General features: G+C 41.9%; 1 protein-coding gene across 1 annotated transcript; it reads right to left on the reverse strand.

Moving 5' to 3' along the window:
* Positions 1-929: 929 nt before the first annotated feature.
* Positions 930-25,471, reverse strand: CC1H2orf80 (chromosome C1 C2orf80 homolog). The gene is made up of 8 exons (XM_042948703.1): positions 25,431-25,471; positions 23,592-23,673; positions 21,489-21,571; positions 19,850-19,937; positions 19,376-19,447; positions 8,517-8,604; positions 7,849-7,967; positions 930-1,055 (listed from the first exon to the last, which is right to left on the reverse strand). Exons 1-8 carry the CDS (start codon positions 25,469-25,471, stop codon positions 930-932), a joined length of 699 nt encoding a protein of 232 aa, XP_042804637.1.

Raw genomic sequence — 25,471 nt, forward strand, 5'->3', positions numbered from 1 at the left:
CTAAGGGTGACCAAAAAAATCCTCTAATTGAGCGACAATTACATTTTCTAAACTACCTCATCAGTATGATATGGTTTTGATAAAAGCATTTTGCGTATGTTTATGTAGGGGAAAAAAAAGATAACAATGGTGTATGTATCCACCAAAATGTCAGTTGTGGTTATCAATAAATGGCAAAGTGATAGGTCCTAGTTTTATGTTTTTATTTCTCCTTTTGGTTGTTTTTGATTGCCTTATATTTTTTTTTTTACATAAGTATATATTACTTTCATGGGATGAGAAACAAACTCAATTTGTAATGTATAACTTTGAGTTGCTGGTGAAAAGCAGCAAATTTTGAAACTAAGTATATTTTGTTTTGAGCTCGAACACTTCTCCTTGGGCTAAAAGTAAAGAGATTTCCCGAGACCCTGTGAGACCCTCTGAGAGCAGGAAAACATACAGGATCCTTCCATTCCCTCTCTCCCACCAACGGTCGTCTAAGGTTGCTTTTTGTTTTCAGAACTAGCATCGTGATTTGTCTGATTTTTCCTTTCCTGGAGTGTCACTGCTTCCTAGAACCCAAGTGACAGCCCAAAGAGCTTTCTCCACCGCTGCCAACCTATTGACTCGTCTTTGTCCCCTGTGGGTATGTAGAAAGATGGTAGTTTGTGATTCATGGAGGGCTCCGAGAGGATAGCCAACCACAGCTACCAGTAAGTGTTCACAACACCATTTGGGCAAGTCCTTGGGCAGCACGTGAAGCAGATGTGCAGATGGCAAAAGGAGAGACAGCAATAGCCACAGAGGAAAAAAAAATGTTCCCTCACAATTAGCAGGGCTAGACCAAAGAAAACCCGCGAAGTCCTAGGAAGCTAGACAGTGTATCCACAGGTCACTGATGTATCTTCAGTCTCCACCTAGTGCTGCAGGCCTCAGGTAAACCTCAGTTACAGCCGCAACTGAACCCGTGTGGAAAAGGAGGCATCGGTCTCCCCAGCCATACCACCGCATCGGGACACCCCACCATTTTCAGCAAAAGCCAACAAACGAAACACCGGTTTTTGCACCTGTTTCTGCAGAAAGGTGACACATCAAAACCTCAGAAGAGGTGAAAGCTGTACTCACGTTCATTTGGTCAAATTATTGCTACATGTATTTACAAGCTAAACCAGTGCTTAATCAGCATTTTGCAAAGTGCTGAAGGACTAGAACATTTTCTTTTCCTAGTAGATATTATATTTATTGAAAGAAAGCCTACATTTTTCCTTTACTGCTTTATTGAAATGATTTTAAATGTTTCCATCGGAGAACATAGTAAGGGCAGTGAATGACAGATTAATTTGATTTGGGGTCAAAACTTCGGGAAACTGCCTCCTACCCCCCTCACTCTGCAGTACTCAGTGCTAAACACTTGTGGCATTGCTGCAAAGCCAGTCTGTTCTGACCTAGAAATACTACATAGTCTTGAAATTCTCCGACCAGCCGTCTTCCAGTGACAATGAAGTAGCTTAAGATATACATTTTTTAAAAACCACACTCTAGCCACACAATAGGATTCTAAGAGAAGAAAGCCCAACATCCAAAGTAACCCTTCAACAAACTTTGCACCAAAAGCTAACCATAAAGAAAAACGTGCTGGCAAAAGTTACAGTGTTAGGATGATGTTTCTTTTCCCCTCCTGGAGACTTTATTATAGACTCTCGTGGTGCAATTCCATGTTTCTAAGTGACCTGCAGAATAAAAAATAAATAAAAAAAGATTTTGGTATCAAGCACATCAGTTTCAGATGGACACAGACATTAGATTTCAGTCTATAGGGAGTTAAGATCAAATATCAAATACTAAGTTACTGACAAAGATGGATTAAAATCCATGTAGGAACAAAAGAATATCCATGGAATTGTTCTGAGAGGTTTAGGAAATTGAGTTATATTTCTCAACTAAATACAGTATCAGATCCCACACTGAATCCTGTACAGAAAGGAAAAATGTTTAGAAAAGGACACTATTGGGCCACCTGGGTGGCTCAGTCAGGTGAGTGTTCCATTTTGGCTCAGCTCATGATCTCACAATTGATGAGTTCAAGCCCACATCAGGCTTTGTGCTGACAGCACAAAATAAATAAACATTTTTTAAAAATTTTAAAAAAGAGAAGGACATTATTGGGTCAATTGACAAAATTGATATATAGGCGGTAGATCATATAAAAATATCAAAGTTGGAGGCACCTGGGTGGCTTAATCTGTTAGGTGTCCAATTCTTGATTTCGGCTAAGGTCACGATCTCACGGTTCCTGAGATCGACCCCCATGTTGGGCTCTACACTGAGAAGGAAGAGCTTGCATGGGATTCTTTCTCCCTCACTCTCTGTCCCTCCCCAACCTGTGGGCATGCATGAATATGCTCTCTCTCTCTCTCTCTCTCTCTCTCTCAAAATAAATAAATAAACTTAAAAAAATTATGTACTATATACCAAGAGAAAGAGAGACACACAGAGGAAGAGAGTTAGAGTGACAGAGGCAGATAAAATGGTAATGCTAATGGAGCAAAACACAAATATTTGGTGAATCTGAGTAAAAGGTGTATGAGGAATCTGTGCCATTCTTGCAAACTTCCTCTAAGCTCAAAATTATTTCCAAAGAGAAGCATAAATAATAAAAGTTATACTTCTTTTGACTAACCCTACCCAGAGCAAATCAATCTTTTTTGCCCCTGAGCAGTTGCGTGTTTTTCTTATACTATATTGTCTTGAATTGTTAATATATTTCTTTTGAATTTAAACTTGAATCGCCCTCTCTCCATTTCTGATGAAGGGATGCTGAAGTCTCCAGCTGTGATAGTGGAGTCAGCGATTTCTCCTTGCAGCTTTACCTGTTTTTACCTCCTGTGCTTTGATGCTCTGTTGTCCCATGCGCACGTGTTAAGGATTGTCTTCTCGGAGAATTGACCCCTTTATCATTTTATAATGCCTTTCTTTATCCCTGACAATTTTCCTTGCTTTGAAGTCAGCTCTGTCAGAAATTAGTACAGCTTTTCCTTGCTTTTGATTAGTGCTGGCATGATTTATTTTGTCTATCCATTTATCTTTAATCTATATGTACCTTTATATTTAAAGCGGGTGTCTTGTAGACGACACATAACTAGGTTTTGTTTTTCGATCCACTCTGACCGTTTCCTTTTTTTTCTGCTTCATAATTTCATCATGAAGACATTCATGCAGAAGAGTTGAAATATTTGTACAATGAAGATACACACGCCCCCACCTGGATTCTCCAGTTAACAGTTTGGATTTTCTCCTCTCTGCTTCCATCGCTATCTCTTGTTGCATGCTGTGTTCCTTACCTATTAGAGCTCTTAGCATATTAATCATATTTGTTTTAAATTCCTGGTCTGATAATGCCAACATCCCCTGCCGTATCTGTTTGTAATGCTTGCTCTCTTTCAATTATGTTTTATGCATCTTACTATACCTTGTCATTCTTTCTTGATAGTTAGATATGATGTACTGGGCAAAAGGAACTCTCTGAATACGCCTTTAGTGATGTGGTGCTGGGGTGTGTGTGTGGGGCGGGGGGGAGGGAATAGTTCAATAGTCCTCTGATTAGAACTCAATCTTTGGTGAGCCTGTGTTTCTGGACTGTGAGCCTCACAAGTGTTTCTCAGTTTTTCTTCTCCTCCAGCTGGGACAAGATGACTACAGCTAACTGGAGTTGGTATTTCCCTTCCTTTTGGTCAGCTGGGCTCTGATAAAACCCCAGAAGGTGAGGTTCTAGTTAACTAGTTTCCACTTGGGGCAGGCCAGGTTAAGAACAGCGTGCTGTATTGAAACATGATTCCTTTTCTCCTCCTGCTGCTGGAAGCATGAAAGGAATTTTCTCCAATACTTACTGTGAGAACCTGCAGAGCTCCTGGAGGTAAATTTCACAATATTGTGGGTGTCCTGCTATGACTGGTCCCCCTGGAGTTGTTAACCCTCTGAGTTGTCTGCACTGAGGTTCCCGTAATTTGCCGATTACAGTTGAGGTTTTCATACTCCAATGCTGTATCCCTGGAAGCTTCCACTTGTGAGTCTTTGCTCTCGTAAACCGTAACTTCCTATTCCACCTGTCTGTCTCTCCAACCTTTGGGGGCAGAGGTTTGCCTTTTGACCTCCCCTGTCCTACAGATCCACGAGGAGTTCATTTCTCAGCCTGTTCAGCTTTTTACTTGTTAGGATGAACGGCAGTTTCTAAACTGTGTGGAACCAGAAACCAGAAACCCTCAAATTGCCCTCTCTCCGTATCTTGTTCCGGTCCATGACCTTGTGATTTTGTCAGGAGTGATAGTAACGGAAGCAGTTGTATTATGGCTAGCTAGGTCCCGGCACTTTGCTCAGCCCTTCCACATAGGCAGTCCTTGTAGCGACCTTATGAGATAGGTACCGCTGTAATCCTCTCTTTATAAATGAGAAAATGAAGCACAGAGGGATTCACTTAACAATTCACTCCAGTTATCAAATGGGAGAATCAAGAGTCAACTCTGAGCTGTGTGACTCCGGAGTCCATACTCTTAATCATTATAGCATGCTGTTTGCTAGCTCTTTTGTATGGTCCTGTCCATTCCGAATCCATTTCCTGGTAATGTGCTCAATGTCAACACTTTTCTAGGGTATGGTGTTGCTCATATTCATTTTGACTAAGAAATGAGGAGCACCTGGGTGGCTCAGTTGGTTAAGCATCCAACTCTTGATTTTGGCTCAAGTCATGAGCTCACATTTCATGAGTTTGAGCCCCGCATTGGGCTCTGTGCTGACAGTGTGGAGCCTTGCTTGGGATTCTCTGTCTCCCTCTCTCTCTGCCCTTTGCCCACTCGCTCTCTCAAAAATAAACATTAAAAAAATTAAGAAATGAGTTACCAATGTCAATATAATACAAAAGAAATCTTTCAAACTATTTTCCAAATTACCTGGATTAAAAAAATATATATTCTCCTTGTCCCTTACTTTATGAAGCAGTTCTGTGCCTGGAAATAAATAGAAAGTTCTGAATGAGACATCGTTTTATCTTGAGGTTGTAAATGTTCACCAGTTAAAAGACACGGTACAATATCCATAAAACATATGGATAAAAAGACTAGGAAGCTCAAATATATAATTTGAAAAACTTCAAGCAATAAACTGTGAAAGCATATTTTCCATTTAATAAAGATATTGCTTTCATTAATTTCTTTGTTATTTCTAACAAATCAATAGGACACATGTATGTATATTTATATGTACATGTACAACAAATATTTTAATATCACAAGAGATATTAACAGTGGTTATTTCTGAGGAGTAGGACAGGAGTGTGGGGAAGGCGGAATTCTTTTATTTTTCAGTTTATATTTCCTGTATTGTTTGAAAGTTTTACTATAAGCACATATTACTTTTATAATGTTTTGAGCTAATTTAAAAAGTACATTACCCAGGAGTTGGAAAAGATGCCTAATGTACACAAAGGAAAAAGAATGAACATAAAGTCATAATGAAAGTAAAAAAAAAGTCATAAATGTGTTTTCTGCTGTTTGATTATCAAGAAGAGGACTTTATGGAAGGGATTCACCTCAAGACCTGGCCCTACTGCAAAACAGGCACTTATTTTTTGGACACTCCTGGGCTTACAGGCAGTAATTAGCCTATAGAAACGGCTGGTCCCTAGAAACGAGCCTGTCGGTCGGTGTAGACAGAGCACAGTGGTTTGAGAGCACTCGGGACAATGCAGTTTATTGCCAATTCAGTAATGAACAATAATTACTGAATATCCACTGCTTGCAAAGCACTATATATACATGTGGGAAATAATAAGGAAAGAAAAGATCTGCTTCCATCAAGAAGCCAACAATCCTTAATGGCGGTGGAAGAAAACACACAGGAAGTGAAATTGTATTTTCAAAAAAACATACCAGTGAGTCATCTTGAGAGCCAGATTTTCGGTACCTAAGATGCATAAATGGGCCTATGAACTCCCGTTTCAGAGATCTGCTTTTTCATAATTAAGTTTAACATCTAGATATCAGTGTGTGTGTGTGTGTGTGTGTGTGTGTGTGTGCACATGCATACGTGAGTGTACATCTGTGTGTTATTTCTGGAGTTGTTACTTTTTTTCCTGTTGTTTTGTTTTACTTTCTAAAACTTGCCATCTCCAAACTCATATTAAAAAAAAAAACAACAGCACACACATCTTACTTCAAATAGTTCTTCAGTAACACAGATACGGTTCTAGAAAAGCCACATCTTTAAATCTCATTATAGCAAATATCTTTAAAAGAAAACAATATAGTAAACCTTTCCCAATAGTGGGATTGATATGTTACTGGAACAACACTTTTTTTTAAAATTTTTTTTTATATTTATTTATTTTTGAGAGACAGAGAGACACAGCGTGAGCAGGGGAGGAGCAGAGAGAGAGAGTGAGACTCAGAATCAGAAGCAGGCTCCAGGCTCCGAGCTCTCAGCACAGAGCCCGATGCGGGGCTTGAACCCACGAACCATGAGATCATGACCTGAGCCGAAGTCAGAAGCTCAACCAACTGAGCCACCCAGCTGCCCCAGAACAACACTTCTTAAAACCCTGATATGACCAAAGAATTCAGGCAGTTCCAAAAGCAATTGTTATGATAAGGATACATTTCTTACCAGCCAATAGTTTGCCTCTAAAACCTGAATAAATCCTGAGCCCTGTGTGGTCCAGTCTATTCGGAGATTCACATTAAAAAATGAACAGTACAGCAACCAAACTAGATAAAATTTTTATTTGTTAAAGTAATTTTTTAAGTTTCTTGATTTATTTTTGAGAGACAGCATGTGCAGCGGAGAGGCAGACAGAGAGAATCCGAAGCAGGCTCTGCACTGTCAGTGCTGAGTCAGTCCCATGCGGGGCTTGAACTCATGAAACCATGAGATCATGACCTGAGCTGAAACTGAGAGTCAGACGCTTAAGGGACTGAGCCACCCAGGTGCCCCATAAAAAGAAATTTTAATTTTCACTTGTGTTTCTGAAAGCAAACCCAATTCATAATCCAGTGTACTAAGTTTCAAAATTCCCTTTCCTTGTCCTAGCTTATAGCCCTGCTGCTGACCCATAGTCCCTCATTCTGCAAAGCGCTAAAATATCCCAGACGCCCAGCTGTACCACTTATCTGACTCTTTCCCCTCTCAGCTTTTATTATGTTGACGAACTGGGTTTCCTGACATCTTTATAAATTTCCTTTTCACTTTGCACATTACAGTAAAGAGCCAGGGCGGGAAGGGCAAAGAACTCGCTTGCCTTTTTCCTTTTTCTCCAGCCCAGTGCCTCTCTGACCTTTCTCTGAATTCTGCAGCATAAATGTGCCAGGAATCGGATGGACAGGGCAGAAGCAGCAGAGATGCAAAGCAGGCAAAGATAAATTTTCATTAATGTGAAAGGGACCAAGAAGAGAAACACTTAGGACACAAGCATTCATATAAGTCTCCTCAACACATTTACTTGAATCAAAAAATAACAGCTGATTAATTTGTGAATAGTATTTTTTAAGTGCTAAAAGATAATAATGGCTAGTATTTATTTAGGGTTTACTTTGCACCAAGCACTAATCTAATCTCCTAAAATGCATAATCCCAGTTACTCATCCCAACAACCTGGACAGTAGGTAACCTTATTTTTCCTGTTTTGTAGAGGGGGAAACTAAGGCACAGAGAGGTTAAGTAGCTTGTCTGAAGTCACACAGCTTCACACAGCAAGGAGTGGCTTGATATTCAGACCCACAGCATCTCTCTCCAAAGGCTAGACTTTTAACCACAATGTAAGTAAAATACTCCCCAAACTCTCCGTTATCAGTTTGGTCCAATTTGCATTTTTAGACCTACTTTGTTCTTGGGCTGGATGTCCAAAGATACAGTTTTTGATGATTTCCATGCTGTGACATTTACTTCCCTTGCAGAGCTGCTGGCGGCGTTTTTGTTTGCTCCCCTTCTTAACTTGACACCTAGAGACACACGCAGTAACCGTATCGGTATAAGAAACTTTTTTTAAAAAAATGAGTCCACCCACGGTTTTAGATTCTTCCCTTCTAGAGTGCTTTGCTCCCAGGGCTGCCTGGGTGGCTCAGTCGGTTAAGCGTCTGACTTCACCTCAGGTCATGATCTCCTGGTTCACGAGTTCCCGCCCCACGTCAGATCCTGTGCTGACAGCTCGGAGCCTGGAGCCTGCTTCAGATTCTGTGTCTCCCTCTCTCTGCACCCACCCACCCCCTACCCCCCACTCTGTCTCTGTCTCAAAAATGATTAAAAACATTTTTAAGAATTAAAAAAAAAAATTAGAGTGCTTTGCTCCCAATGCTAAAGGGTCTGAGAAATAAGACTTCTCTGACTTCTATAAAATGAAGGGAAATTAAGTCATGGATGCTTCTGGTTTGTTTTTTCTTTGTTCAACTGGACAGAAGAGTCTTATTGCTATAACAACTTTGGCCTTACTTTGTGTATTCACCTCCTAGTTTTACTTAAATTTCTCAAGCAGTGGAAGTAAGCAGGCTTACCCTGTTTGCGGGCGTATTCTGCTGCTTTGGGTGCCGTTAACATGGCAAAGGGGTGCAAGGAGAGGCGGAAAGGTGGAGCTCGGGGAACCTGAAAGGAAAACAGTCTTATTTTTAGTTTTTAAATTAAAAAAATTTAATGTTTATTCATTTGAGACAGAGAGAGAGAAAGCGCACAAGCAGGGGAGGGGCAGAGAGAGAGAGAGAGAGAGGCATAGAATGTGAAGCAGGCTCCAGGCTCCAAGCTGTCAGTGCAGAGCCCATCACTGGGCTCGAACCCACGAATCCCAAGAGCATGACCTAAGCCTAAGTCAGACGCTAAACTGACTGAACCACCCAGGCGCCCCTTAAAAAAATTTTTTTTAATGTTTATTTATTTTTGAGAGAGAGAGAGAGAGACAGAGTGGGAGCAGGGGAGGGGCAGAGAAAGAGGGAGACACAGAATCCGAAGCAGGCTCCAGGCCCCGAGCTGTCAGCACAGAGCCCGACGCGGAGCCCAAACCCACAAACTGTGAGATCATGGCCTGAGCCAAAGTCCAACGCTTAACCGACTGAGCCACCCCAAAACAGTCCTGTTTTTAAAAGCTGCACACACTTTGTGCCGTTAACAGCCGCGAGTTGCGGCACTTGGTCTGTTGAGGCAGCCGTGGGCCCCTCACATAGTATGGACGTCTGCTGGTGGAACTCATGCCTCACATCGTATGCACATTCATTCGCTGCCTTTGCTGCTGCGCTTGGTTCCCTTTGCCCAGAAGGCTCGTTCACACGCTGACCCCACTCCTCACATCGTGATAACCATTCCCTCCTTTTCTGCCTACAGGCTCCTCCTTTTCCATTGAGATAGAGCTCAGATATCACCTTTTCTGAGAAACTCGCCCCGATGTCTCCCACCTCCACTCTCCTATGCTGGCACCCTCCCCCCCCACCTTACCCCCCAGGCAGAATTACTGACTCACTCCTCTGTGAACTCAAAGCATGCATTCACGTAGAAGAGCCGCAGTGTGTAATATCTGCACTTAGTCATAACCCACGGTCTGCTGCTCTACACTGGGGACTTCTTCAAGGTTAGGACTGTCTCTTCATTCATTCATTCCTTCGTGAGTTTTTACTGAGCACCTACTACAGACCAGGCCCTCTTTTAGGAGCGGTGGTTACTGAGACAGACCAGGTTCCTGCCCTTCTGGAGCTGAGGAAGGAATCACAAACAATAAATGATTAGACAACCAGGGTAAGCCTACATTGTGATGGGCTTCATAAATGAAACAAGATGGTGTACTAGCAAGTGACTGGATAGCCACCACTTCAGAGTGGCCAGAGGAAGCCTCTAGAAGGGAAGCAGTGTTTCAGTTGAGATTTCCAGAGTGAGTGGCCGACGGCCCTGGGAAGAGCCAGAGAGGAGTACTCCGGGCAAAGGGAATGAGAAGGTCCTCTTGGAATAACCTGTGTTTCCAGACACAGAAAGGAAGCCAGGGTGGCGAGAGCATAGCGAGAAAGGGGAAATTGTAGTTGGGGCTGAGGAGGGAGGCAGGAGCCAGATGCCCTGGGTCCTTGTTGGCCATGGTGTGGAGCTTACGTTGTATCGATTCCAGGAATCAATGGAAGCCACTGACATATGTTTAAGCAGTAGGTTGACCAGGTCTGGTTTAGCTCTGCTGCTGTGTGGAGCATGGGTTGGAGTGTGCAAGCAGGGAGCCCAGTTAGCTAAATTAACCTTTTCTCTCCAGTGCCTTAGAGAGGAGGCCCTCAAGTGTCATTGGCTGGTTGAATAACTCCCATTCCAGTCAAACAATAGTGGTTAAGAGCAGACACTTTCGTTTCAGACTGGCTGGCTGTGAAGGCAGGCTGCACCATCTACAAGATGTGTGACCTTGGGCCTGTCACCTAACTCCTCCTGTTTCTTCACGTGATAATAATAACACCGGCAGTGACCTTACAGGGTTGTGGTAGGGATTGAAAAGTTAACATATGTAAAGGACTTAAAATAGTGCTTGGCACATAGCACCACATATTAGCTTTCAAATTAATGACAAGAGTAATTATTATTTATGTTTGTTATCACCATCATAATCATCATCTTCCTCCCTGACTCATCTCTCTCTATTGTAGTGAATTACCCAGGGCAACAACTTGGCCACCATTTCCTTTACAGGATCCTGCCTGGAAATAACTAATTGAATAACTAATAATAAATAACTACTCAGAGCCAGCAGGCCTGAAGTAATTCATATCCCTCTGCAAGACCAACAAGTTTCTGCTTTCTCACCGAGAGAGCTTCAGGCATTACATTTACAGAATTTACAGAACTCTTATTTCTAAGGAGCAAGATGTGATTATACAATTCTCTTTATGTGTACATTTCAACAAATATGGCATTTCATCAATAGGACACTTTTACATGATGTACAACTGAGGCAAATACCGAAAGACAAGGACAATAAAATAAATACCCATTTTTAGATTTCCAGGTCAGTAGAACATTTCTACCCTATCATCCAAACTCTTAATGATCAAGTTCCCACATCACTGGTATTCCTTCAAAGTACGTAGAAATCTTCATTTCCACGAGAACTTGAGTTTAAGATAATTGTGTGGTTTATACATAGGTGGGATTTGGCGGGGGAGGGGGGGATAGTTTTTATTTTTTATTTATTTTATTTTATTTTTCTTTAAAGTTTATTTATTTTGAGAGAGAGAGGGAGAGAGAGAGAGAATTCCAGGCAGGTTCCACACTGTCAGCAAGGAGCCTGACGGAGGGTTCAGGCTCATGAACTGTGAAATCATGACCTGAACCAAAATCAAGAGTTGGACACCTAACAGACTGGGTCACCCAGGCGCCCTGGGGGTGTATTTTTTTGTGAAGAAAGGTACTGTATTTATGTATTATTTTGCAATTTTCAATAAGAATAACCGAGCAGAGAGCCAGGAGAAGCCTGTGTTCCTTACCACCCTGTGGAGCCTTGGTAGTGGCCCCGATCTGCCCACCTCCAGACTCCTTCACATGAGAAACAGACTCTGGTTTTCACGATTACTATAGGTTTTTGGTTATTATCACACAGAAAACATGGATTAAATAATAAATGAGGTTGTGTTCTCTTTGTTGACAGAATAGTTTATAGCCACCTAAGCAAGAGCCCTTCTGAATTTGACCTCAGCTTTTGCGGTGCCTGGGTGACTCAGTAGGTTAAGTTTCTGACCCTTGATTTCGGCTCAGGTCATGATCTCACAGTTTGTGGATTCGAGCCCCTCATCGGGCTCTGTGCTGACAGTGTGGAGCCTGCTTAAGATTCTCTCTCCCTCTCTGTCTGCCCCTCTCCCACTCATTCTCTCTCTCTCTCTCTCTCTCTCTCTCTTTCTTTCTCTTTCTCAAAATGAATAAATAAACTTAAAAAAATAAAATTGACCTCAGCTTTCCTTTTTTTTTAATTAGAAAATATGTTTATTTGAGAAACAAAATCCCTGCTTTAACTGCATCTGTAACAAAATAAGAGGGATACAATCAAAGTAGTAAATGTTTTTTTTTTTTTTCAACGTTTTTTTTTTTTTTTTTTTATTTATTTTTGGGACAGAGAGAGACAGAGCATGAACGGGGGAGGGGCAGAGAGAGAGGGAGACACAGAATCGGAAACAGGCTCCAGGCTCCGAGCCATCAGCCCAGAGCCTGACGCGGGGCTCGAACTCACGGACCGCGAGATCGTGACCTGGCTGAAGTCGGATGCTTAACCGACTGCGCCACCCAGGCGCCCCCAAAGTAGTAAATGTTTAGAGAGAAAAATTTATAGCTTTAAGTGTATATATTAGAAAAGCTCAAAATCAATGATTTAAGCTTCCCCCTTAAACCGGACAGAGAAGAGCACATTTGCTCAAATAAAAGAGAAGGAATGAAATAATAAAGAATTCCAAAATAATAGAAAACAAGTACACTACAGGCTTTTTAAAAAAGAAAATCAGGGGCGCCTGGGTGGCTCAGTCGGTTAAGCGGCCGACTTCAGCTCAGGTCACGATCTCGCGGTCTGTGGGTTCGAGCCCCGCGTTGGGCTCTGGGCTGAAGGCTCAGAGCCTGGAGCCTACTTCCGATTCTGTGTCTCCCTCTCTCTCTGCCCCCCCACCCCGTTCATGCTCTGTCTCTCTCTGTCTCAAAAACAAATAAAAAAACGTTAAAAAAATTAAAATTAAAAAAAAATAAATAAAAGAAAATCAAAGCCAAACCTCAGCCTTTTTTTAAATGGCTAACATATTTATAGAGTATACCTGCTATCCAGCATTGTAAAAAATTAAACATAAGCATAAGCAACGGCCTCCGTCTTCAAGAAGTAGATATCTATTCAGAAACATGGCCCTAAAACACAGAAAGTAATAAAATGAGGATTCGTATTGGTGGGGCGATTATGGCTATGAGAACGGCCCTTCAGAACAACATATGCCAGGTATAAGAGAAAGAAAACTGGCTTATACATTGTTCTCCATGCCTTTGAAGATCCAAGACTTGATGTTTTTCATGCTCTAGCTCCCTATCCACTGGGGAAGACAGACCTAGATGATTTTAAAGGTCACTGCCAGCTCGAATATTCTATGGTCCTGATAATCTGATGGCTCATACAAGCAGTTCCTATAGCTTCCTGTGTGGTTTGTATGAGAAGTTATTTTCCAAGTAGGGTGAAATTTAAATCCTAAACCTAGAGTTGGTTGTACATTCTTTTTTTCCTTTAAAGCTATTTCCTAATATCATCATCGTGTCAGTGTGGAAGTATTATGGCAATTCTTATTTCTTGATTCAAGTTCTCCTTAGGTGCCATATTATGTCCGAAGCACATTCAACGAAAGTTTCTTCTAACTGGAAGCATGAAGAGGGAGAGAAGATGGGGATGTGTCACGTAGGAATGTGCACAAGAAAGGCCCCGGATACATCAGTAAGGGCTGAAGAGCATAGACAGGAATCTGCACGAACCTTTCTTTCAGCCTTGAGCAGTAACTTATTAACATGTCATCTGGTATCACTGAGACAGAAGGTGGAAAGTTCCTGATTCTAGATGTCAAAGTGATCGGGTATATGCGTATGACAATCATATTTTCCAAAGTAAAAGCAGGGCATGTGGTCTGGAAGGACAGTTGGATCTGTCCAAGAAGTTTTTCAAATGTGCTTGGGATGGGGCAACATCGTATTTTCCAAACATTTTAATGTCTGTGAAGAGAAACAGCAAATTTCAAATAGGAAGAGTACTGGAAAATCCAGGACTCGACTGATTATATATCCTGTAGTAGAATAAACAAACAAAAAATGGACAGAAGATTTTCAGCAGGCACTTCACAAAAGAAGAACGTAGAAATAGCTGCTCATTGATAATCAGAGGACTGAAAATTAAGACCACAATGTAAATTAAGGCCTCAGCCACTTAACAGACGGACAAGCTTAAAAAGCCTGAAAGCAGCAAGCGGATGACCTACACTGCGGGTAGAAGTGTAAATTGGTACAACCATTTCGGAAAGCAATTAGACTTTATGTAGAGTTGAAGATGCACATCCCTGTGACGTGGCAGGTTCACACCTAGTTACAGACCACGCAGAAGCTCTTTCACTGAACACAAGGGCGGGGCGCCTGGGCGGCTCAGTCGGTTAGGTGTCTGACTCGATTTTGGCTCACGTCATGATCTCACGGTTGTGAGATCAAGCCCCAAGTCCGGCTCTGTGCTGACAGCGTGGGGCCTGCTTGGGATGCTCTCTCCTCCTCCCTCTCTGCCCCTCCCCCACTCATATGCACTCTCTCTCTCTTGCTCTCTCTCAATAAATAAAGAAACAAATAAATAAATTCTTTTACTGTACACAAAGAGACATATCACAGAAATCATCCCAGTGTCTATAATGGAAGAATATATAAATAAACGGTGGCATACTCTTCTACAGCAGAATACTATACGCAGTGAAAGTAAACTGTGTGTAACAACAGGGATGAATTTGTGCAACATAGCGTTGAATGAAGAAAGGAATAAAACATTTGCTCTATTTACGAAGACTGTCTTTTATATTACTTATATCAAATTCAAAGAATATGCAGAAGTAAACGATACATTGATTAGACATGTATATGCGGTCAAACTAGAAAGAAAGAAAAGAAAATGATAAACTCGTGATTCAAGATAGTGGAAGCCTGGAGCAAGAGGAAGGGTAGGGGCAGGGAGAGCTCCCAAACGGTTGATACGTCCAATTTCATCCACTTGGCGGATCTGTTGTTTGCTTGGCCTTTATACTTTCAACATTTATTGTGAGTGTTCATTTGGACATCATGGATATTGAAAGCGTGGTTTCCAATCTCCCATCAAGAAGATCTGCCAATACTGAACTTTTGTATAAACGCAGTAGGTCCCTGTCTTTATCATGAAAACACTTTTTCATTTTTGTCTGATTCAGGCTGGGTCAAGAAGAGAAGACACTTGGCGGATTATTGTGGTGAGTGCCTGAGGGTGGGGCTGCAAACGGGTCTGAGGGTGGAAGATGGGCCTGCTGCGGAGAAATCAGGCTGCTATCAATGGACTCCGGGGGGTGGGGGGAAGGAGGCTGACCATCCTGAGTGTGCTGAAGGCCCCCCACCCTGTGCCAGCATCATGCACCTGATATGAATGCTCAGAACGACCTAGCAGGGTTGGGTAAGTGAAATCATGCATATTTACACATAGGGATATTGGGAATCGGGGAAGTTAATAACTTATCCAAGGCCACACAGCTGGTAAGGGACAGAGCGGGGACTGGACACCAACCTCTGAAGAGCATGCTTTGAACTTTGGATGCAGTTAAGCGATGGCGGGTCAGACCTGGGGTGTGGCTACAGGAAGAGAGAAGGAAAGCAGAGAGGTTCCGATGTTCTCTACCACCTCTCCTCGTCTTTCTCCTGTCTCGGTTGCACTGATTTTTACTCTCTCTGCCTCCCTTTCCTTTTTCCTCTTTCTCTGAGAAATGGAGCTGAGGAATGTTTTTATTGCTGGCTTGCTTTGTTGAAGGCAGATTTATGCTCCTTTTTTTTTTTTTTTTTTAGTTTAAAATCGAGTAGGCTATTTTATATCTAAAGTAATTGTAAATAACTATCATTGGTGTGAGACCTTTACTTGATTTTTTTTCTATAGGTCCAAGGCCCTCAGCAGAAAAATGGCTCCCTGTCATTAAATAACAGCTCCGTATCAAGAATAGAACCTGAGGATAATTGACAGAACAATACTGGGCCTATGATGCCTTTCTGTCACCAGGTGGCAGCAAATACTCCTGAAGAAAACCATCAAGCCTTTGCACAACCCACTATATACTGTAGCCAATTCTAGTGGCCAGAAATTTACATAATCTGATTAGTATTCAACAGGGCTTTAAGCTCTTGCTTGGGGAGGATTTTAGCTGTTGTCTAGGAGACAATTTTATCCAAAGGAATCAAGGTTTATTCAGATAGGGGCGCCTGAGTGGCTCAGTTGGTTAATCGTCCCACTCTGGATTTCGACTCAGGTCACGATCTCCCAGTTGTGAGATGGAGCCCCGTGTGGGACTCTGCACTGAGTGCTGAACCTGCTTAGGATTCTCTCTCTCTCTCTCTCTCTCTCTCTCTCTCTGCCCCTGCCTGGCTTGCAAGTGTGCACGGGCTCGCTCTCTCTTTCTCTCAAAATAAATAAATAAATAAACATTTAAAACAACTCAAAAAAGTTTATTCAGGTATATGCAGTAATTCCAGAAGAATCTTTGTCAATAACTTCTTTTGGACAACCTCATCGCCTAGTTAAATCAATTTTTTTGAAATTATGTTAAACCTTGAAAGACTTTTATTTTTTTTTAACGTTTTTATTTATTTTTGAGAGAGAGACAGAGTGCGAGCAGCGGAGGAGCAGAGACAGGGAGACACAGAATCTGAAACAGGCTCCAGGCTCTGAGCTGTCAGCACACAGCCCGATGCAGGGCTCGAACTCATGAACCACGAGATCATGACCTGAGCCGAAGTCTGGCACTTAACCGACTGAGCCACCCAGGCACCCCTGAAAGACCGTTTTAAAATAGCTCTTCCACTTTAATCTTTGAAATGCTACATCTCCATTGAGGGTTCTACTAATTTTTTAAATAAGATGTGGAGGAGGTCCCTGAGTTGAGCTGATATAAAGCCACAATAGAAAGGCCTGGGTGGGCATTCTTGCAGCAGGGAGGAGCTTGTGAGGTCCACAAGGGTAGAGGATCCTCAGACTTTTTTATTGTAGCTCAAGTGGTATCATACCCTTTGTGATCATTTGGTGTCTAAAATGGGCAAAGTTTATATTGTGTTAATAATATATTTGGATGCTTGATGAGCTTTTTAATTTTTGAACATTTAGAGCAGTGGTTCTCAACTAGCTGTGATTTTGCTTCTGAAGGGACATTTGGCAAAGCCAAGAGACATTTATGGTTATCACATTGGGGCAAGCTATTGGCATCTAAAGGGTAGAGGCCAGAGATACTGCTAGACATCAACAATGCTGAGGACGGCCCTACACACACAACAAAGAATTATCTGGCCTGAAATATTGAGAAACCTTGATTTATAGGAACATAGAGGAAATCGAATACCCAAATCCCAAGTACCAGAACCTTAACTATAGTTACTGGGTTACCATGTGCCCAGCACTGGGGGCTTTACTAATTCACCTCATTTCCCGCAACAATCCCATTTTCTTGTCCCAGTTTTTACGATGAAATTGAGGCTGAAGGAACTCGATGACTTACCCAAGACCACTCTGCCTGGAGCTGGTGGGGCATGGGTTCACACCCAGGCAGTCTAGCTTTAGAATCCTCATGCTTAACCCCTACACAAGCTGCCTTTCCTGTACAAACCAATAAATGAGCTGACAGATCCTGTAACAATAAATAGACGCAGACCTTTGAAGGAATGCCCGCTCCATGACCATATTATCTATTTCCCTTCCGAGCTGGTCATTATGTAGTCCATGTGCACATCTAGGCTTTTTGTTACTGGTCACCCATTGTCCATTGTGAGGATAGAGACTGTGTATAACTGAACAGAGAAGGTGCGTAATAAAGTCTCTTTACTAAAAAAGTGAAAGACCAGATGTATAGATAGAAATTGGTCAGGCTTCCTCTAAACAGCATGACTTCCTGTTCTGGCCCCTTGAAAGGAACCTGGCCCGAGCTACTCAGGCACCCATGTTTGCAAACCTTCTTAATTGATAACCTAGCCAAAACTAGAAAGGTTCACAGGGCCATCCCTTCCTGGATGTGATTTTTTTATATTTGGCCTTTGGCCATTCGAGTGAGACCAACCAATCAGTGCCTGATGACTGCCTAGCTGTTCCAAGGCACCGGAAGATAAGGAAAAACACAATGGCTAAAAGGAAAGGGTTAAGCTGAGATATTAATGTGTATGCGTTGGGCGTATTGGGGAAAGGGGGAAAAAGGGCAGCCTGAAAGGGAGAAAGCTGCAGGAAAAAAAAAAACAAACAAACAACCCAGCAGGAATGAAGCATTATGGCTTGCTTGGCTCTCTAAAGAACCAAAAGGGTTGGGCTTTCTTTAAAAACCAAAAACAGCTTGGTCTCTGAGGAAAACTGGGCACAGAGTGGCTTTATCTCAACCAGGTGGAATGTCAGGTCCAGTACAAGATATAAAACCCATGAGAAAAGTAATCTTGCCTGATTCAATCACCATTATATCCCTTGCACCTACAACCATATTGAATGAATGAATGAATGAATCAATCAATCAATCAATGTAGTTGAAGCTAGAGTGATCAGAGAAAAGGTACTGACTTCCTCTGTGATCAAGGGAACTTGAGTCTCAGAACTAGAGCCAGTTTACATATGGATTAAGGTGATGGGACAGTGGGATTCAAAGTTACAACACTTCTTAGTAAATGCCTGAGTTTTTTTTTTTTTTTTCCTTTTTTTCTTTCTTTTTGTAAATGCTTGACTCACAAGCTGGACATGGTGAGTTCTTGATTTGCTGTATGGTCTGCGGGTAAAGAACGGGGCGGGGGGGAGGGGGGCGGCTTTTCTGTGACCATAGCCCTGCCCCTGCCCTGGCCTCCCTGCCAAGTGCTGGTGGGGGCATCCACAGTGATCGTGTGAGCAGAGGGCTGGGTATGTGGGTGTGGGTTGTCCCTCACTCCCACTGCACATCCCCCTTTCCTCATCCATTTCCTACAGGTATCTAAAGGTAAATGGATAGGTAGTTCACATCTAAATAGCACCTCTTGTTTAATGCTTACTAAATGTCCATACATCCATAAGTAGCAAAAACGGAATTGGCTGTAAAGACCATTCACAATTCTAAAAAAAATTTTTTTTTAGATCAGTATATGGAAGAGATCAAAGAAGGCAAGGACCGAGGGCTCTGTAGAAGAGGTGTCAGAACTCGGGTCACTGGAATTGTGATAATTGCCGTGTCTACTGTTGTGATTAAAGGACTCTCGCGGGAAGAAGTGTGGCAGCAGCAAACTACAGAACGTATCACGAGAACAAACCTTGCACATCTTGCCTGAGTTCTGGATGTTCTGATACATCATGCAAGGGGAGTTCTTGGGCTTGCCAAACGTGCATTACAGAGTAAGCGAGAGATTCTGTTCACCAGAGACAGAGGCAGAGTCTAGACTCAGAGCCTGGCGACCTGTTTGCTGCCTCTACTTAGCCTTACGCAAAACACATTTGTCCTTATGAACACAGCCCTCACGTGAGGAAAGCGTTTTACAAACCTTTATGAGCCAGGTAAGACGTGGTCCCCTCTGGTTTTGTATGTTTCGATTAACAACTGTTATTTCATGCAGTTGACAATGTTAAAAATCCATTATAAATGTATAAAAATAAAGAAATCCTCTCTAAAATTTCCTCTTATTGATAGTCTCGGGTCTCCCCTACCTTGGTGGCCCCAGTATTGGTAGAAGAATCGGCTCCATACATTTTAAAGACTTCCTCAACTGGGAGACTGTTCTGTTAAAAAAAAACGACAGCACCAACAAATGTATTATCATGTCATGGCTTTTCTTTTATTACGACACAAAGCAATTATAGCTCCAACATGTACAGCATCATGCCTGGATAGCATGGGCACTAAATCAGTAATTTCTGAATAAGCAGGTAAATCAGAATCACCTGTATCCAATTATTTATGTCTTTCATTCTGTTTTTTTGCCTTTTAAATGAAGGTTTTCACAATACCATATAGGCATAAAAGACTTTTTACTGTATCTTTAAAACCGGAACATTTAATATTAGTAAACCTTAAGCATTTAGGAAGAGCGGTTGAAAAATAAAATAAATATGCATTAATGTCAAAATGCACATAAGTAAATATAAAATCCCCATATAGGCAAACAGTGTTCTTTACCTTACCATTAAGATTCCAGCGTAAGATGATAAAATCATTGCTTCTCTTTCTTTCCGGTTTGGATATGTGGGTCTGCCATGAAATGGCATTTTCCTAAGGGGGAATAGGAGTAAATAACAATGGAAGGTTTATTTTTGGGTTTTTTGGACATCTATTAAGTTTATAATAATAATCCATAAGTAATCTCCAATGGCCATGTGTTATGCATCTATTTACAAAATTAATGTGGTGAATCTGCTTTCAGTAAAGTACACACTTAGAATTCTGAATCTTCCAACAATGGTGATGAATTTGCCTTCGTTGGTCCATGTTTTCACAGCTAGCAACCATTGGCCACTATGGTGGACACTTAATGGTTTTGCCAACCCGTATCCTCTTCCCCTTCTTGATGGGGGGAACTGCTTTACCCGCTGTAAGCCTATGTGCTTCTCGGGAAGCCATGAACACCCCTAGATTCCAAGGGTAAAACACTGTGGACTAAGCTAGTCAGCGTATTCCATGCCCCCCACCTTCCACCTCCAGACAAATCAGGGGCTGAGGCACAATTGAGACACAATCTTGTGATTTTTTTTAAAAAATCTATTCTCCTTTGGACTGGATGTTGCAATAAAATGGGCTGAAATTAAGAATAATGTCCACCCAGGGAAAATAGTCCAGAAGTAAATCCTGATGACACGATTTGAGTTTTGAATTAAGCCCTGCCTAATGCAGACCGACTCACGGACTTTTCAAACGCAAAGTTAATAAATTCCTTCTTCCCTCCTCTTTTGGGGGGTGAGGCTTACGTCTGGATTTTCTGCTTATTACAACTAAACCCTAACTGATACAGCGAGCCAGGACAAGGTGTGTGTTCTAAGGCAATGGAACAGAAAAAATAACTGGCCTCTGGAATAAGCTATTCAATCCTGTCTTCATTAGACATGGCAGAAAATACCAATAATCCTGGAAAGGATTGACACAGCTGCAATTCAAACACCTCAGCCCAGGTAGATATTGAGCTAAATGCTTAAGAAATTGTGTTTGATAGTCCTCAGAAAGAGCCTTTACCCACAGGATTGACCATTTTAAAAATCATGGCATGGGCACAGTAAAGTATGGTCCATATTTCTAAGACAGAACATTATGTGGGAGAAGGATCTTCATCTGACAGAAACCGATGCGTAGATACAAAATATACAAACAAGTATATGAGTTCTCCAAGTTGACAACTATAGGGTCTCTTCAGGTTTCTAGCTGGAAAGGGATGGATACTCACCCTGCAGTGTTTTCAATGGTTTTTTTTTTTTAATGTTTATTTATTTTTGAGAGAGAGAGAGAGAGAGAGTGCGTGCGAGCAGGGGAGGAGTGTGAAAGATGGGGACAGAGGATCTGAAGCAGGTTCTGTACTGACAGCAGTGAGCCCGATGGGGGCTTGAACCCATGAACTGTGAGATCATAACCTGAGCCGAAATTGGACCGTCCAATGACTGAACCACCCAGGCTCCCCACCTTGCAGTATTTTCAAATCAGAGTGCCTCGCGGTGGACGATGCCAGATAGAAGTTTTCTCTATCACTACTCATAGTCATATATTTGAAAGAAAGAAAGAAGAAAGAAAGAAAGAAAGAAAGAAAGAAAGAAAGAAAGAGAAACCATTTCCACTTACACTTTCTCCCACTCCAGCCAAGTGAAGTCTTCCAAGTGATCCAGCCATTGCAAAGCAACATTGATGGCCAAGTCATAGTGTGCCTGGGAGCGGGAAGCAGACAGAAAAGGGATGGGCTTAGACATTGGCCGAAGCACTCCCTGGACCCAATGACAATGGCGCTGCTAAGCCTATTCTACTATATTGTCACATCCACAAAGGTGAGGCTCATCAGCTAACCTGATTCCCAGACAGAAATATTTAGGGATCTTCAGTCATTACATTTACCTCTCACTAGAACCGATTTTTGTTTTTGATTTATGGTGACAGGAAAAGAAAGGATGGATTCTTGGAAGGAAACTGGGAATCTGGGTTCAAATCTAGGTATTGCCAACAACTCATGGTATATCTTCGGGTAAGCAATTGATGTTTTCAGCACCTCAGTGTCCTCAAATTTTAACATAGAAAAAAGTGAAGGTGGGGGGAAGAGGGCCTCAGAGAACAATTTTGAATTCTGTGAACAGAACGTCAGAAATGTGCTCCCAGGGGCACCAGGGAAGTGGTGTGTCCACCTGGGGTGTCAGGGAGATCCCGGGAGGCTTCAGAGAGAGGGCCCTGGTGGAGCTGGGGCTTGAAGTATCAGGAGAATTTCTACAGGTGGAGAAGAACTTGAGGGTGGAGGGACCAGCATGAGCAAACGACTGGAGGTAGACCCCAATGAGTGGCTTGCTAAGAGTCTAGTATGCAGTAAAAAGCTGAGGACCAGTTCAAATATTCATTCCGTGCCTGTTGACCATCTTTTCCTGGTAATTTCTAAGCATATTCACCTTGTCCCCATCCAAATATTCTTTCTCCTCTCTCTACCCCGTCCCCCTCCAGAAAAGGGAAGGTTGGTTTTGTTTTTGGGGTTTTAGATGGGTTCTAAGGTTCTAACTTTTTCGAAACAATGTACAGTTGACCCTTGAACACCCAGGGGTTAGATGCACCCACCCCTGCAGTCTAAAATCTGTGTACTGTGAATAGCCTGCTATGGACTGGAAATTTTACCAGTAACATAAACTGTCAATCAACACATATTTATATGTTGTATATATTATATATTGCATTTTTATAATACAGTAAGCTAGAGAAAAGTTGATTAAGAAAATCATAACAGAAAATACATTTATAGTATTGTACTGTATTAAAAAAAATTCTGTGCATAAGTGGACCCACACAGTTCAAATCTGGGGTCAAATCAAGGGTCAACTGTACTTCTTCCAGTGACTAAACAAAACTAGAGAGCGAACAACAACAGCAAAAAGAACTGTGATTGGTGGTTGAAACCTAATGGAAAGGTTGATACAAGACTAGCCATGTGGGCGTGGCCTGTTTGCTTATTACAAATACAAATTCCCCAGCCACGCAGCCCCAACTTCCACAATCAAAAGGGCCTTGCGATGAGACCTCATTAAAGTTTGAAAGCACTTATCTGATGGATTTAAGTTCCCCATTTAACATGTGCACAGAGATGTACTTTAGAACACCAGGCCTAACTGCTTATTCAGCTCTAGGGAAGTCAGGCAGGGACGGAGGGTAGGGCAGGGACACATCCTTTCTTCCTTAATAGTGCAAACAGGTAAGCATAAAGAAGCTGAGGATTTACTAATTTCTTGTGAATTAGGCCTTTACATAATTTCCGTGAAGGGAACTTTCATTACAGAACATGAATCTGAACTTCAACATTAACAATGATGACGGATTTTGATTATTCCATTCTTTGGTTTTCTCCATGAATGCAAACGATAAGTAAGTAAATAAATAAAATTAGAGAACTGCATAACTTATTTTGTCAAAAAAATTGTTGAACAACATGTATGTAACGTTTAACTTTGCATCCATTTTGCTTTTTAATCTTTTCTAGGAGCGAAATAGCCAACAGCAAAGAGTCTCATAACTTGGACTTTCTCGTTATTTTTGCTTTCAGTGTAATGAGTCGAAAAGACCGTGTGGAGGACTCTAGGATGAGGACACTACGGGAGGATCAAGATTAGGCTTATTTAGGATATACATTAGGTCCTTGCTCTGTCCCCTGAACACAAAAAAAAACACAAATGTGACTTGCGTCGGCATGCCTTTCTTTACCATATCATCTAGAAAGGTGAGTTGCCTTCTTCCTTTTGGGTCAAATTCATTTTCCCGAAGTCTGATGCCAATATAATCTCCCCTTAAAAGCAAGAGAGCAGCATTGAACCATTGGGAAGGAGAGGGGAGCTCAGTTTGCCCAAGCGCGCTCTTTCCAGTGCCTCCCCTCCCCCACCAAAACCCAAGAGCTCTGGTAGCTCAGCTAATATTCGCTTTGAGTTAAAAGGCAATTCTGCAACGGTGCAGCTTTAAATGTTCAACCACCATGAGCTTACCTCACATTTATCTAAAAATAAGACTCCCGTAGTCGGAACAGGATTCATGGGAAAGCAGGAGGCGGGGCTGCATCACAAATTCCCACACGCAGAAAAGGTTTTACGAAACCCAAAGGATTGAGATCCACTGTTTAAAACAAAGATTCCCTTGCTGCCCGTGTTAAACCCAGGCAGAATGTCCACAGTTGAAAAATTCCAGCTCTGTGATATTCTGTATGGATGTATTCTCTCGCCCTAAGGCCCCTTTTCCCCCATTAGAAAGCAAATATCCTGAGGAGTTATACAGAAAAGCGTACCAGAAATTCCACTTTTAGTGTGTCCTGTGCGATCCTTCCCTACCAGTGATTTTAATGAGGGGTCCTGGCAGGAAAAGAGAAAGTGGTTTACCGCCCCCCCCCCCCAGCCCCCCAGGGAGAAGAGCCAGAGGGACCTGATAAAGGAAAGAGGATTCTGGCTCCCCGGGTCTATCTGCACACTTTTACATAAGGCCAGTTCTGTTTTCAAGGTCTTTACCAAGCACTATGGGCAAGTTACTGTGGGGGGTGGGGTGGGGTGGGGTGGGGAATGGGGGTGGTAAGTTTGTGTCTGGTTTCTTAAAGTTCTGAGTCACTAGGCTAAGATTTTTTAAAAAATTCTCAAATTTTTGCTTTCTAATTCCAAGGCAATTTATTTAAAGTAGCCTAAATGTATTCTTTAGATATAAAATTATACTTATATCAGTTTTGAAATGCCAGTTCTACATGGAGGAATTGACATTCCTGATAATAGGGTTTTTTTTTTTATTATTATTATGTTGGCCTCCAAGCCCATACATGTAATTATGTGTAGTCCTACATATTTTATTCCAGTATTTCTTAAGGACTTGTTAAAACATAATTATCTTAGTAGATAGAGAAAGGACATTGGATGAAGACTGTGATAAGGTCTTTGATAAAAAGGATATTATTGTTGTGCCTATAATATATATGAAACAGAACAGCTTTTTCTCCCCTTTTCATATGGTCTGTGATTTTCACCAACCTCTTAACAAAGTACCAAATCATAGAAAAGCTACCATAGGAGAAAAAAGATTTTTCCATGGGAGAACTTGGCTTTTTTTTTTTTTTTTTTAAGTTCAAATGGCAAGAACAAGGAGATGAATTATTTAGTTGATAAGACTAACAATGAAAGAGGCAGGCTACACTTATAAATGTACCTTTGGGCACATTTTGCAGAAATCTCGCCTGTGTTCCTGGCAGGGCCCTTTCAAAGGCACACCCTGTCCAGTAGAGGCAGCCTGGCCTGGGGGTTCAGCTGTCAGGTTCCAGAATGGGGATGCCTCGGATGTGCAGTTCACGGTCTTGGCAGAAACATCTCTCCCAAGAGAGTCAGCATCCTGCTTTGCACCACACGTGAGGCTTCTCAGGCAGGAGGCAGAAGCCAGATCATCTAGCTTTCTCCTATAGTGCAGGAATCCATTCTTCTCTTAGATTTTTACCCTCTGCCAATATCCAAACCATCGATGACCTGAAACCCACCAAATGCCGAGTGTAATAAACGAAAGCTTATTCTCAATCATACTTACAGGAGTTTTTTCATTTCCTTCTTTAGGAGCTTTCTTTCCAT

The sequence above is a fragment of the Panthera leo genome, chromosome C1 (genome assembly GCF_018350215.1).
Source record: "Panthera leo isolate Ple1 chromosome C1, P.leo_Ple1_pat1.1, whole genome shotgun sequence".
NCBI classification, from domain to species: domain Eukaryota; kingdom Metazoa; phylum Chordata; class Mammalia; order Carnivora; family Felidae; genus Panthera; species Panthera leo.

What these genes read in the sequence shown, in the direction of transcription:
- CC1H2orf80 (XM_042948703.1), bottom strand. Translation starts at nt 25,471, where the DNA reads ATGGAAAGAAAGCTCCTAAAGAAGGAAATGAAAAAACTCCT. An exon ending in TGGCTGGAGTGGGAGAAAGT is followed by an intron (nt 19,938 to 21,488) that starts GTAAGTGGAAAT and finishes ATTCCCCCTTAG; the next exon opens with GAAAATGCCATTTCATGGCA. An exon ending in AGAATACGCCCGCAAACAGG is followed by an intron (nt 7,968 to 8,516) that starts GTAAGCCTGCTT and finishes GTGTGTCTCTAG; the next exon opens with GTGTCAAGTTAAGAAGGGGA.